Source organism: Protomyctophum bolini, assembly GCF_963924005.1.
Source record: "Protomyctophum bolini genome assembly, chromosome: 21".
NCBI classification, from domain to species: Eukaryota; Metazoa; Chordata; class Actinopteri; order Myctophiformes; family Myctophidae; genus Protomyctophum; species Protomyctophum bolini.
The window spans coordinates 8,080,804-8,096,496 of NC_137882.1; the positions used below are offsets into that span (position 1 = coordinate 8,080,804).

General features: G+C 41.0%; 1 protein-coding gene across 2 annotated transcripts; it reads left to right on the forward strand.

Moving 5' to 3' along the window:
- Positions 1-844: 844 nt before the first annotated feature.
- On the forward strand, positions 845-14,907 carry LOC308336764 (leukocyte elastase inhibitor-like). 2 transcript variants are annotated; one of them, XM_080794304.1, is made up of 10 exons: positions 845-951; positions 1,948-2,137; positions 3,791-3,904; positions 4,726-4,866; positions 5,070-5,187; positions 6,323-6,465; positions 8,030-8,107; positions 8,962-9,051; positions 9,988-10,168; positions 14,038-14,907. In XM_080794304.1, exons 2-10 carry the CDS (start codon positions 1,961-1,963, stop codon positions 14,262-14,264), a joined length of 1,269 nt encoding a protein of 422 aa, XP_080650430.1. In that variant the 5' UTR covers positions 845-951; positions 1,948-1,960; the 3' UTR covers positions 14,265-14,907. The 2 variants fall into 2 exon arrangements, with proteins under 2 accessions (XP_080650430.1, XP_080650431.1); XM_080794305.1 differs by lacking the exon at positions 3,791-3,904.
- The last annotated feature ends 786 nt before the right edge of the window (positions 14,908-15,693 follow it).

Here is a 15,693-nt window from a genome sequence, read left to right on the forward strand (position 1 = left end):
TTTTTGAAAAGCAAATTGCATTCAGGCTATAAAAAAAGTTTTATTTTCACCTGTTGGCAATCTCATAATGGTGTTTCATTTTTGTCAATGTACACATCATCACATCCCCACTACGTACTGTAGCTCCCACCACATTTGACTCTTAACTAGAAATAAGGACTAAAGTCACATGACATAGGAGCTCCAGCAACAACATCAGAGCTGGGGGACCATAGAGAATATGGCCAAGAGGTGGAGCAATTTTGTTGCTGCCCTGTGCCAGCCGGCATAATGGGGATAAGCAAGTATAAGTAAGAAATACATTTTATTAAAATAAAATAAATGTCGTTGGCGTCCCGACTCCCTACTCTCCAGCCAAATTTGTCAATAGACATAGCCTACCATCAAATCGGTTTAACGGTAGGCCTACCAGCACGCAACCATGTTGTCAATTTGTAGATAATGGCAGTATTTATTTGTATTGGGGTCCTATAATCCCCTGACACTGTTTTTTCCCTCCAGGTGGGGGTATGTGTGATCAAATAGCCATGTTAATTTGGGTGTCCTTGACATTAAAATAACACCTGTCTCTGGCATGAGCGAAACATTTCTGTTATAATGACCTTGTCCACGTGAGGGCGACAAAGACGGTGCACAATCAGTGTGTAATAAAAACAGATGTGTGTGTGTGGTGCGCGTGGGCGAGGCTTGACCATACATAGACTGTATGACGCATGTTTTCCAGACCTAGGATATCTAATGAAGGACAGGACAGATTTTAGTCAGTGTTTTTCTATTGAACTTCCGCCTCCGTTTCCCAGACGTTTGACCACTCCTTCTTTACACAATAGTCCTTGACTGACTGTTCCGAACACGGAAGCCCACAGCAGTGTGTTTGGGGCGTATCTCCTTTATCGTGTTCATGTTTTAGTTCTGTAAAAGTTGTTCATTAGGATATTGGTCACCACACTGGTAAGTTATACACCTCATTGATTCATATTAAAACCAGAATGTACAGGTAAAGCATTGCAGCAATGCTTTATTATGAATAATATGTCATTGTCATGGGAGTAGTAATTCATTTCATTGAGGTGATCATTCTGGCAACAAGTGTAATATATGCTAACCCTAATTGAAATTGTTGAACAGTCGACATTTAAGGCCTAATATTTCTATAAATTGCTCTAAACATCTGGCTAGTCAGTCATTGTGGGCATATAAGTACGGGTACATTTAGGCATGCTGACAGTGATGTGTATTCAAATGATGTAAACTATTTTACATAACCTTTCCATTGTCCAAATAGTTATCCTTTTTTCCCTTTTTTTTCCATAAATGAAAATATAATGATATAATGTTTAGTTGGCTTTAGATAGGTGTGTGTGTGTGTGTGTGATTTGTGTGTGTGTGTGTGTGTGTGTGTGTGTGTGTGTGTGTGTGTGTGTGTGTGTGTGTCCCCCCCCCCCCCCCCCCCCCACACACACACACACACACACACACACAAATCACATTTAACTTCTATCATGCAGTTTAATTAAAGGACTTCTAACACATATATATGGTTCTGGTCACTGATATTGACCTTAACTAATGCATGAGCATACCGTTATTTATTTTTATTTGTTTAAAATGAAAATTTAATTTAGGCCATTTCAAATGGAATTTAAAAAATCACACCCATGTGAACTGAGTGGTGCAACTACCCCCCCCCCCCCTCTCCTCTCTCTCTCTCATTAGCAGGCAACAGTGCAGCACTATCTCACTCTCTGTTTCTACTAATAGTCATACTGGTTCTCACAGTCACATAGGCGCATGGGTGGGTTAACGTCACATAGGTAGGTGAACACGGACATTGCTGTTCCTTGGAGTGGTTGCACCACTCAAAAAGGATACACCAGAATATATTTTTTATTAAAAATAGCCCTTAATAATGTAAAGTTTTGTGTGTGTGTTAATTTTTCTTCCCAGCCAGCAGATCACCATGCCGTCCTCCACCCCCGTGGCAGCCGCCTGCACCACCTTCTCTCTGTCTCTGTTCAAACAGCTGACGGAGAACAACAGCACGGCCAACGTCTTCTACTCCCCTATCAGCATCTCCTCTGCTCTGGCCATGGTGCTGCTGGGAGCGCGCGGAAACACTGCCGCGCAGATGGCACAGGTGGGTGGCATGCACTTAGACCCACCCTCTACTAAATTAAAAACCAAAGGTGATAGATAATTTCAGGCGGTAGCTGCTAATCTCTGGAATGCACTCTCACTTGCTCTGAGATTTGCATTTGACATTTTTAAGAAAAGTCTTAAAACTTTTCTATTTGAACAAGCTTTTGTTGATGTTATTGTTTTGTTTGAGTCGAATTGTACAGTATTCTTTCCGTTTTATCCCCTGTTTTGCTCTTTCTCACTGTATGTAATTTGTAAAGCACTTTGTGAGATCTCTCTGTGAGGGGTGCTATACTGTATAAATAAAATGTACTTACTGCACGCACATGCACACTTCAGCACTTCACCAGAAATGCATAAATAGATAACCCTGAATGACCATAACAGGTCTGTAGAACCACTAGCATTAGTCGACTCCTAATGTGCCATAGTGTCCTCCTTGCAACTGCCATTGGGGAAAGTTGGTTGCAAGTAGGCCTAGTTACAAGTAGTTGCATGGAGTTGCATTGGTGTGGACTTTGGTCAAAAAAACGATAATTAGCTAACATAGCTGGAATGTTACTCAGCAAATGATATGAGAGGCAGGACGAGGACATCGTTTCTGCTGAAAAGCCGAACTCATGATAATGCAGCATCATGATTGACAACCAGAAAACCCTGTTTCCTCCTCTTCACTCTATCTTAAGCCTCGATGCCCTGGCTCTTTCTCTCACTTTTCTCTTTCTTTTGACTGAGAACCAGAAGACTCACTTTGTGTAGGGCGTGTGTAACTTTCCACATGGTGGAAGAATGTACTCTGGAATGTTGCTGTGACCTGAGAAGTAGCATTACTAATTGTATATGGCAAAACAAATAAATTCCGGACAAACGGATCTACTTTCACGATCACAAATGCATAATCAGCTTGTCATGGACATTGAGCCAAATGACTAATTGACTACATTGTAGAGTGAAATGCCATGCCGTGTCAGTGTAGAGTTTCGCTTTGCCTCGTTTCCTGATGGTGCCAGACGGGTGTGTGGGCACTGTATACTGTACGTTCACCAGCCACTGATACAACTTAAGAGCACTGGAGGGCTTTCTGACTTTAACAGAGATAATTCATTAAAATTCGGGAAATTCAAATGATTTGTAAGGAAAAGTACCTCTCAATGTCATATAAATAGGTTAAACAATTTATACTTTTTAGTAAACATCCTTTTTGGTATAATACATTTAAGAGTTTTTGTCCCAGTTTGTAAAAAATCGAAAAGAAAGTCAGTTGTTACTAGATATTTTGTATTTATGTACATAATTTATGTACAATAATTAAGTATCCAGATTGGATACTTAATTTTCACTTAGGCGTGTGGGGTACTATAAATACACACAGTTATAAAGTCTACAGTAAGATGTGATGAACTTGGTTTCATTTGTAAACTGTTTGAGAACCACCGGTATTGTAATTGTAAAAAACTAGATGTGAAGTTCAGTCCACATAACTCGTCTGACAGTGTGATTAAAAACGGTTCCAAATGTTCATGGAACTAAGTCCAGTTCCTCAACAATGAAGTACAACCTTGAACATTGAGGAGACGCATATAATTCCACAGTAGAGTGATGCCTCCCCCTTCTACCTGCTCCCAACCTTTGACGCTGATCGCACCTCCAGGTTCTCTGCTTGTCGGAGACAGAGGAGCCCAGTAGGGCGGCAGCAGCATCAGCAGAGCAGACACTGATGCAACAGCAGGTCCAGATGACCAGACTGCCCCTTCACCTGCAGAAGGTGCTACTGTACAGCAAAGCTAACTAACTACTAAAGGGCTGTGTTACTAACTGACAGTGGCAGCTGCGTACTGACTCACTGGTGATGGGAACGCTCTCTCTCTCTCTCTCTCTCCGTGTTGCATGTGGACTGTGTGAGAGAGCTGTATGCTTCATTTTGTGCCAGGATTAAGGGGCCGCCGACTGAGAGATGATGTCTTTCCCCCCCTGAGCACAGCATATGTTTTGAATTGTTTACAATTGGAAACGCCTAGCAACGGGATGAGGCGCCGAGTGTTTATTTGACTCCTATTATATACGACGTACAATGATGTCATGCAAAGATTGTGAGATCTGCTACATGTTTTAACCCATTTAGACCTGAGGCTGATTAATAACATGCTTCTAAATCCTAACAGTTGTACTGTATGTCGGTGGTGCTCAACAGTTTTTCATGTCAAGGACCTCCAGAATGATCTGTATTTGGCCGTGGACCCCCATCTGAAAATATGTTTTTCCCAGGGACCCCCATGGGAAGCAAAGATTTGAGTTAAAAATGTTTGCCCTGAAAGAATTTACAGTATATTCAAAGATTTGCGCCGCATTTTCACGATTTTTCAAAAATAGATCTACAAGCTTGTAGCGCGGCACTCGATATGAGCTTGTGGATTTCATTATTTTATTCAAAACGATTAAATCGATTAGTACGATTAACGGTTGGCAGTTGCACGCCTAGTAAAAACAAATGTACTTTTTTTCCGATTATACCAGTGTCTACAGTACATCCGTCACTAGAACAATGTCTTCCCTCACTCCGTGGTCTAATGTTTTGATCTCCCACAGTCTCTGCACATCCACAATGTCCAGGGGGACGTCCATGTTGACTTCTCCAAGCTCATGACTGACCTGAACAAGCCCGGAATGTCTTACTCCCTCAGTGTGGCCAACCGGCTCTACGGAGAGCAGACCTACCAGTTTGTTGAGGTAGGTGTGTGTGTGTGTGTGTGTGTGCACATGCTTGTGTGTGGTAGAACTCAGTATATACTGGTAATCTTTTGAATGTGACAAAAGTAGCGAAAGATGAATAATAATGATGATGATAATAATATGTATGTAAACTTAACTGCTAAAGGAAGGTCTATAATTTTGTGTGTGTGTGTGTGTGTGTGTGTGTGTGTGCGCGTCAGGAGTTCTTAAGTTCCACCAAAAAGCACTACAATGCACAGCTGGAGTCTGTGGACTTCAAGACCCAGGCAGAGTCGGCCAGGGTCAACATCAACGGCTGGGTGGAGAAACAGACACAAGGTACCGGTGACATGCGTAACTAATATGCACGCACAGAACCTAATTCAGCGTAGGTAATGAGAGGCCATAGAAATTCAAATATTGCATATTTTATCTGCCTCGTTTCTTTTCATTTAGTCTTATGCTTTTTTGCTATTATTCTGTTCGAATTTCAACCTATAGGGCTCATCTATACTTTGTATAGTTGTGTCGTCACTCTGCGAACCGATTTTAACCCATTCTGACCTGAGATCAGATTCATACGAGGTTTCCACTGGACACACACTGGTCTTGATTAACCCAGTCTGACCCGAGATCAGATTCTAAAAATGTCAGTCGTTCTTCGATTTGTCAAAAATAGCAGACCTACAAGCTCGTAGCGCGCCACTCGGTGGCGCGCTATGAGCTTGTAGATCTGCTATTTTTCAATAGCTAAAGCATAACGTGATGCTGAACACCAAAATGGGTGCCCGGTCAGAATGGGTTAAACTGCTTGGGGATAAAGGTTAGAAATTTGGGCAGCTGATTGGAAATGCGATGGTTTGAATCCAATGTACCACTGGCAGAAGGAATGCCACTGAGCAAGGCACTTAACCCATTTAGACCGGAGTTAAAAACATTCACTTTGAAAGAATATATATTCAAAGATTTTTTACGATTTTTCAAAAATAGAAGACCTACAAAAACGTTGACCACAATGGAGCTCCGGTTGCAGGCGGGCACGTGCGTGAATTGAAACCAGCACAGCTGTCAGATTTCCTGCGCCTCCATACCTGCCCGCTCGCCTCTCATTGTCTCTGTCAGGCCAGGGGGGCGGTGTGTGTGTACCGTTGGACCAATCAGCATGAAACTTTGAATGCACACCACTTTCCCAGTAGAAGTACCACTGCCCCAGTTTTTCAAATTGATCTCATGGTGGCGCTATAAAAGTGCCCTTTTGCGTTTTGGCCTATATAAATAAAAAAACTATATCTCATACATAAATTTTTTCCCTTTTGTAATTCTCAATTATAAGCTAACTTTGACAAAAAACATAATCATGAAGACGTTTCTATACTCTATATATAGGACATTTTGTCCCTTTATTTGAAGAATCGTTTAACAGCCCCACACTTTAGTGTAGCTTGACTCCATTTGTTGTTGTGTGTGTGTTTAGATAAAATCAAGGATTTGCTGGCCGAGGGTGTGGTGGACGACAAGACCAGACTGGTGCTGGTCAATGCCATCTACTTCAAAGGCATGTGGGACAAGCCGTTCAAGGCGACCAGCACACGTGACGCTCAGTTCAGAATCAGCAAGGTAACAAGTTAACAACATGATGATACTTGGTTTACACTCAGCAAGGTTACATCAGTGACAGGCAGCTAAGGTGTTGTTGTAGTATTTATCTTGGCTTAAGCAGACACGGAGAGGGATTTATGAAATTAAACTGATTTATGTCATACTGTTGTATAGGTTTGTAGTTGGTTGTGAGAAGAGGATGAGTTGATATTCAGTGTACAGACAAAAGAACAAAGTTATTCGTATTCATTTGATATCATTGGGTCTCTTGAAAGGAGCTATATAAATTCAAGTTATTAAGAAAAGACACAGCATGGTGCTCTTTAGTAGGACAGCTGAATATTATTATACATGACAAAATAAACAGTCCCCAAGTGGTGCAGAAAACCATGGAAGAGAGGAAACTAAGGCACTCCGTCTTAAAAAAGACTTAATGTATTCTTTGAGCATAGGCAGTTAATTAAACCAATGCATATCGATTATTATAAAGCCTCGTTCAGAGTAGTTGAAACTTGACCACTTGCAGCAGAATTCCCCAAACTGTGGTTTGCAACAAACAGTCTAACACTACATCAATTTGACAAGCAGAGAACATTTGCTCACTATCTTTATTCTCTCTCCTCTTTCACACACAAAAAAACATGCATCCCTAGACTGCTTTTTGTGTGTGACAGACAGACAAAGAACCCGTATCACGTTACACTGGCAGATTGCTTTGAGTAACGTGTTTTGTGATGATGCAAGTTGTCTGCAAGATTCTTCATCAGTTTCATCTCGTCGCAAATATTTGGCACGAACTGGGTGTGTTTAAAAGATCTTGGATCTTGGAAAAGTGATCTCCCTTCTACTGTATGTACTAGTCCGCTTACCTCTAATACAGCAATGTTTGAGAGTGTACGAATCGCTTATTTGGGCGGGATCCCCTTTTGGTGTTAGCATTATGTTATGCTTTAGCTATTTTTGAAAAACCGAAGAACGACTGACATAGAAACATAGCTTTTTCAGAAAACTGTCAGGATTTAGAAGACATTTTTACAATCTGATCTCAGGTCAAAATGGGTTAAGGGTGGATAGGTATAGAACTATAGATAGATAGCACTGTGAACCTAATAAAAGACCAAGTTTGTATTGAATGTCTGACTAACATTTACAGTATACGGACAGACCACACCCTCATACCACGGGCCGTGTTCACACAAGAGATGTGCTGAGTGGCATAACATGCACACACAGTGGGGAAGGCACACCCAGGTTGTGCAAACTGAGCTGTCCACACCTGTCCTTTATTTCCCCATGTAAATGATTCACCAGGCTGGAAGTCATGGGGTTCACACTGGTCTAACTTCCTCTGAGGGCTCAGAAGTGAACATGATGACTTATGACTATATACAGCGTATATACTATACAGTATATACACACTGTGATATTATTCAATATACTGTATAATAAATGGAAATCAAAGCCTGTATTATAGTTAAATATGTACAACAGTTGTATTATTTTCTTTAATTATCAGTGAATTCTTTCAAAATTTTGAGCAAAAAATGAGCTTTTGCATTTGTCCGTGTGTTGTTTCGGGCAGACTGAAACCAAACCGGTGAAGATGATGTACCAGAGTGCCAAGTTCCCACTTGCCTTCATCCCTGATATGAACTGTCAGGTAATCAATGAGTTATTCTTCCTTTTTTATTTTGATCTGTGTAAAAGCAAAATGATACGTTGGTTGGTAGGTTTGTGCCATCATAGCACTGTAACTTAAAGTTATTGGCGAGATATTGTGCTCATACGAGCGAGTGACAAGTAAACCCTCCTTGATTCTTGACATGAAGTGACACAAGTGTCAGGTCTTGTGATGCTACATAATACATACGTAGGCATGATCTGCTTTATTTTGATTTGTTTGTGCTAATAGAGTGACTTTGAGAGTCGTTTGACTGTGCAACGATGCAAGTAAATCACGAGACTATTTTGGAATATACAGTACATTTCTACTTCTTCTAATGGCAAAACTATCAAAGATATCTCACCAATATTTGGAGTTGCATCATGGCAAGGTAGCTACTCAAACTAAACCTCTACCAAAGTGACATTCTGATTTGAGAAACAAGGAAATGGCTACTCGACTCAACCAACCAACCAAGCAAGCATTTGTTTTATTTATACATTTTAACCATAGATTTGAATAAATTGTAAGCCTTGGAGGCCCATAGGGCAGGAGCCTAACTCCTGTTTCTGTAGCGCTGCATGAGGCAGCTTGATGTACAAGTACACCCCCTGGACATGACGCTAGTATGTCGCAGTGACTTACCCCCAATCCAACTCTTGATTGCTGAGTGCCAAGCAGGGAGGCACTGTGTCCCATTTTTACGTCTGAGTCTTTGGTATTAGATTAGATTAGTAGATGCAAAATGTAAAAACCAACATATTGCCATCAGTTTTTGTTCATTTGTATCACATTTCTACTACATTCTTGTGTATTTTGTTTTAAGCGGTATGGCCCACTGTGTTTGTCAGGTCCTGGAGCTGCCCTACACAGGGAAAGACCTGAGCATGCTCATCTTTCTGCCTATAGAGATGGAGGACAGTACGACAGGCCTGGAAAAGGTAGGAGTCGTAGGACAAGGACACACATATTTGGGGTTACTGTAGCAATAGAGCAGGGGTTCTCGACGCTTTTGGCTAGAGACCCCCGGAAATGCTTTGGCCATGTCTCGCGATTTGTGGGTCACCCAATTTGTACGTGTCTCTTAATTTTATACATTTTTGCCTACATTTAGTTTTTAAAAACATTTTCAAAAAACATACCCAAAATGGGTGAGAGGCGTGGCCCTCTCACCCATTGTAAAATCCACGATAAGCTGGGGCCTCACGTGACTTATTGCTTTTCTAAAACGGTTGCAAACTATGAAATTCACAAAAGTAGCTACACTTTGCGCACACCAGAGCGAGCCACACACTTCCTTGTTTTTAGTCAGCCAGTGTGGCGGGGAATAGGAGGCGATTGATGTCTTTACGAGGCTGCCCGGAGCTACACATTCACAGTCATATGAGCTCCTCTTCCCCAGTACAGCTACAGAGCTGCGGGATCAGCTGGGAATGACATAAAGTGATTGAAGGTGTGGATTATTGGTGAGATTCATGTGACGGTAACCAGCCAATCAGAATCAAGTATTGGGACTAACCGTTTTAGAACTGCTATTTTCACTAGTTTGGGAACCACTGCTATAGACCAAGTCAAGTCGGGCGGCGGTGGGTCAGTGGTAGAGTGGCCGGATGGTAACCGCAAGGTTGCCAGTTCGAACCTGGGCTCCCCCATGAGTTAGTGTCGAAGTGTCCTTGCAAGACACTGAACCCCTAATTGCTCCTGATGTGCTGGTTGGTGCCTTGCATGGTTTCCGCCGCCATCGATGTGTGTGTGTGAATGGGTGAATGTAATGCACAATCTACAGTATGTAAAACGCCTTGGATAAAGGCGCTATATAAATGCACCATTTGCCAAGTAAATTCTCTATCTCGCCTCTCTAACCATTACATCCCCAGCTAGAAAAGGCGTTGACCTATGAGAACTTTGTGGACTGGACCAACCCAGACATGATGGATACGATGACGATTCAGGTGGGTCTGCCTCGCTTCAAGATGGAGCAGACGTTTGACATGAAGCAGGTGCTGACCAAGATGGGCATGGTGGACGCCTTTGACATGGCACAGTGCGACTTCTCCGGTACGTACAGCCCAGTGTTGTTTTTGTCGACTATAACCAAGGCGAAAAATGTTCGTCGACTACCCTTTTTTCACTGACGAAAACTAAATGGAAACTAAATTAAAAAACTAAGCTATTATGACTAAAACTAAATGTATTGACAATTTCGTCAACAGATACAAACTAGACTAAAATGCTAGGAAGGGAGAAGAGATCCCAATATAAGTCATTTTACACTTGGTTTCATGCTGAAAATAGCAAGCTCACAACGTGTCTCAGTGCCATTATGACGGCATCAAGGCCCGCCAAAATACATTTTAGTCAACTAAATCAACTGTATATTTAGTCGACTAAAATCTTATGACATTTAGTAGACTAACACTAAGACATTCCAGGTGACTAAAATGTGACTAAAACTAAATGAAAACTATTTAAGAGACTACGGGCTAGATTTTGAAGGTGCGTTTTACCTATTACAGTAATATGAGCTGGGGGCGTGAGGTATGTCATATTGCAATTTTAAGCATGTTAAGAAGCGCTTTCGACACCCCGTGGAGTGCGCAAAACGGCCTTGAATTAGTCATGGGAGTGTTTAAGGCGTGTTTGAGAGTTACCCAATCAACATGTCCGTACTATTTTCTTTACCAGTCAGCTGATGTCACATACGGAATGCGCACTTTGGGGATCGTTATTATTACATTTCTTCAGGCTGGCACCATAGAAGACATGACATATGACTTTGTCACATTTGGGTTAATTATTCCTATTGCACTGCATGCTGTCACCTTTATGCCTCAAAATAAGTTGTTTCTATTGAGAAACACCAGTAAAATTATATTTTAATTTAAATTATAATTATATTATATTTTAAATGAGTAATGAGTTGAATGCGTGGTGCGTATGCCCGTGATGGTATGGTCTTCGCTCGTAGCATTTTATTGAAGAAGACTTGGATCGAGTGTGATACAGCGTATGAAAGCAAACCTCTCAAGGATTATGGAGATGTTTTTATTTATTTTTAAGGTTGAGAAATGAAATAATTATGGTCGTTTCTAATCTCAACCTTTCAAAAAGAATGGATGCGTCTTTTGCTGGCTGTTGCCATGTCTCATAGAAACAAGTAAATAGGTCTATAAAAATAATCCCAAAATAAGCGCATATAACAGGGGTCTGTAACCTATTTTAAATGAAGTGCCATGTTTTTATTTTCTAGATAGTGAGTCTGCTATATCCAGATTAATTTTAATGACACCACATTAAAATAAAAAACATATTTTGATTGTCCACAAATATAAAGTCCTTCCATCTTTTTAAATATTTTCTTGCACATTGTTATAATGATCATTATATATCCGCCTGCAGTCAGAGTTCATAGTTTTAATGAATGAATGTGATTCATTGTGAGCTGGTAGATCTGCTATTTTCAAAAGTAACATTTTAATTACATTTTTGTATTAGCCGTCCTTAAATTGGGCAAATGCATTAATCTGGGGATCCTTGACATGGGAATGTGCTGTGTGAGGATCACTGGTTTAAACAACATTAGGAGAAACCTTTAGAAACAAGAAAAGCAACCACAACTACCAATATTTACAAGCAACTTTACAGAAAAAGAAGCCGCTTATAATAAACAGACTTGGCAACACTCCAGCAGCGTCCCAGAGCCACTCAAGTGTAAAATCAAACAGTGCTTTAAATTCTTTTTGCGTTTATGAGGTGCCTAGACCCACGTCTAATCGTTATGCGCAGGTCAAGGGGCTTAATAGCAAATTGCGCAAAGCGAAAATAATTAACATATGGACACTCCCACAATGCTAAAATATTCAGCAACGTCGTATTCCATATGTGTGTGCGTTCAACACGGGACGATAAGGCTTTCATAATACGATTGTGCGCAGAGCGAGGCCAATTTATGTATTACCACATGGTAAAACGCACCTTCAAAATCCAGCCCTACGACTAAAACTAAAACCAAGTGTTTGTGTTCAATGGAGGGAAAACTTTCCCGAGAGTCCTTGCGAAGCACCGCGGAAGCATGAGAGTGCGTCACAGAGTGCATGTTCGGGTCTGATAAGTCCTGGAAAAGATGCGCTTGTGATTGGCCAGTAATCACTTGAGCGGCAGCGTGACCTAATGTGCCTTCCACACTTCCGGCGTACTTTCTCTCCCAGTGTAATTTCTCCGCCCCTCCTTCAACACGCATCACTCCAACGAACTGCAGCGGCCAATATCTTTTAATATCTATGTGTACAGTACCGTATCAAAATAGACAACCCACAGCGGAACAATGGCTTTATTGTATTCAGAATTTCCTGGAAATATTATTTTAAAACATTTTCCTGGCCTGGAAAACGTTTGGAAGGGTCCTGAAATGTATCAAAGGTCCTGTAGTATTATTATTTATTTTTTTGGATATGCATTGTTTTTAAGTTATACAGTATATAAAAACATTTTCCAAAACATCTATGACATTACATAATTATATAATATGTAACGGTCCAACGGATGTTGTTTTTCGCATAACGTGCTGTGTGATTGCAGCCTAATGTTTACCAGATGTGACAAAATGAACAGATCTACAAGCTCACAACGTTCTGCAGCGTGAGCCGACCTATGCCCTAGGATAGGTGGTGTAGCAAAAGGTTTGGAATGGAATTATACCATTCTATGCTATATTTGGGCATTGCACACAGTAGTAAGAGACTCAAGAGACCTTAATGCTACCTCAGGCATTTCATCAGGAGCCTTTATTCATCAGAGCATAGAAAAAAGTTGTCATTCTATGCACGTTTTACTCTGCTCTGATGAAGGCTTACTGCCAAAACACATTAGCCCCGAGATAGCAATAAATACATGCATCTGACTCATCACCTTTACTAAATATCTTTGCTGGAAATATTTTCTGGTTATGTCTTTCATTATAGTCAAACCTACATATTGTCGGTGGAATATGCTGTAGGCTGACACACCCAAATCTGCAACACCACATCTTTGATTTATTGATAATTGTATTAGACAATAAGATGCAAACAGTACAGGGTACAGTAAAGCACATTTGCAGTCTTGTTTCCATTCGGGTCCCATCCATCCATTCACAATAACAATAATAACAATTATTGGGGGGGGGGTCACCACACCGTGAACAAAATGTTTATTTTACAGAAATGAGAACTTTGTGAGACATGTACAGTAGTACAATCTGTTGTTTGACACGTGTCGTGAAAAGCATACATTTAACTAAATTGAAGGCGCATTGTGCAAAGAGATTTGGTGTAGATGGGGAAACCAAGTTCTCAAGTACCGTACAGTTTTCTAAGTCTAGACTAGAGGATTTAAGTCAGGGGTGGGCAATAAGTTTTCCCAAGGGGTCAAATGAGATACAGAACATATTGTGGAGGGCTGGGACAAAAGACTGAACTCAATTCTGTCATAATTTTTATTTCTATATAAAAAGCAGTAAATGGCATTGTTTTTACAAGCTGATAAGAGTATTGTTATGTTATTATTACCTCTGACTTCAGTAAATAAATACTTGGTAGTTCATATTTTGTTGAAACCTCTGCATTCAGCATCCACCTTTCTTTTTTTGGCATGACGACATTTTTGAGGGGTGACAAGGAAGGTAAAAAGTTGTAAATCACACGCAATTTACATCTACAGTATGTGAACAAAAATGCTTCAAAATAAAAAGCAATGCAGTTTTAGTCCACGCCAGTCCATAAGGTACAATTTGTTTTATTTTTTAATTTCCAAGTAACCTTTCACGGGCCGTTCAGAGTCGGCCAAAAGGGCCGTATTTGGCCCACTGGGCCGTGTAATGCCCAGGTCTGATTGAAGTGCTTGACCGATGTGTCCTCCCTCTTGTCTTGCCCTGTCGTCCTCGCCACCAGGCATGTCCCCAGCCAACGACCTGGTGCTTTCCAAGGTGGTTCACAAGGCGTTCGTGGAGGTGAACGAGGAGGGGACGGAGGCAGCGGCCGCCACCGCCGCCGTCATGATGATGCGTTGCGCCATGATCCCCGCTAAATTTGTGGCCGACCACCCCTTCCTCTTCTTCATCCGACACAACCCCTCTATGAGCGTCCTGTTTGCCGGACGATACTGCTCCCCTGCTTGAGTTGCTTCTCTTTTTAGTCAACTTCTCTGGTACTGGTTCAGCGGGACCGTAGTCTCCCACAGACATATGGCAGAGCAGATTCTGTCAGGAAACTCAGTGCAGTTGCATGGCGGCCGTCCATTGGGCCGCCTCGACTCCACGTCCACATCCACTCATCCAATCACACAATCCTTTGATTCTCAGACCGCTCTATTTAATCTGGAAGTCTGCACTCTGCACTGCTCATTTCCTGCTTGCTTTGCTGCTGTCATGCTGCTGTCTTGCTGCTGTCATGCTGCTGTCTTGCTGCTGTCATGCTGCTGCTGCTTTCACCACTGCTGTCTTGCTCAAACACAGCTGCTGTCCCGCCACCACCACCCCAACTACCACGTGTTCTTTTGGATCTGCTGTGATTATTTTTTGCCTCGTCAGATATTCTAGGGAAGGCCTTCAAAAATGTTGCACAAATGAAACGCTTTTAGTAAACATTTGAGTTCCTTTCAAATTCCTTTCTGAATCCCACTCCTTCGTTTCTCTCTTTTTTTATATAAATTAATTATCCTTAATTAATGTTTTGCTATAATTGTATTTTCAAAGGTGTTTATTAAAATCCATACTGTGCATATTTGTGAGATAAAACACAGATACGGCTGATTATATTGTTATTTTTGCTTTCTTGTTTTATTTTTATGCAATTCAATTCAATTCAATTCAAAGGGCTTTATTGGCATGAGAAAACATACGTTTACATTGCCAAAGCAGAAAGAACAAAACAACAATACAGCAATACAATCAAAACAAAAATTATGTACTTTGAAGGTCAGAATCTTCAATAGATCAACTTCTGTGTACCAAGATAACTCGATGCAGGTATAGTGCCGGAATATACACAATGCACAGCGATAAAGGGGAAAAAGTAAAAGGGGTGGGTACAAATGTACTGTATTCTTTATCCCTATTAATAAAAACATTTATTCAAACTGGGATGGCAAATATTAAATTAAATTATTAAAATAAACAAAAACAATGGATAGCTGAAACAATGGATAGGTGGAAAACAATCCATTGTTGGAGTAATGCATTCACTTTTGAAACGGTAACATGTTCAGTACTGTACCTTGCTTTGTCACAAGATGGCGCACTTTCCTATCGTGTGGGCAGCAGGGTGAAATCAGCCCTCATGTCAGCTTCGATGACACCAATTGGACAAAATTGAACAGGTGCAGGGCATGAGCTAACGACTTAGTTTCAGGCTGCTATTGGCGCAGGGCTGGAAGCCAAGGCTCTCCTTAAAGGGCCACCTTTAACTGTCCTAGAAATTCTTAGACGTAAACCATTTAATAACACCCTTTATAAAAGTACAGCCATTTCCTGTGGATTTTTATTAAACAACAACTTTACAGATTAAAAGAGGATAATTCAAGCTTTCCCTACAGCTGCAATGTTGGTG

Bases quoted from the DNA above. Each gene is read 5' to 3' on its own strand.
- LOC308336764 (XM_080794304.1), top strand. From the start codon at position 1,961: ATGCCGTCCTCCACCCCCGTGGCAGCCGCCTGCACCACCTTCTCTCTG. The intron at 5,188-6,322 runs GTACCGGTGACA...GTGTGTGTTTAG, and splicing joins GGTGGAGAAACAGACACAAG to ATAAAATCAAGGATTTGCTG. The intron at 10,169-14,037 runs GTACGTACAGCC...CCTCGCCACCAG, and splicing joins GGCACAGTGCGACTTCTCCG to GCATGTCCCCAGCCAACGAC.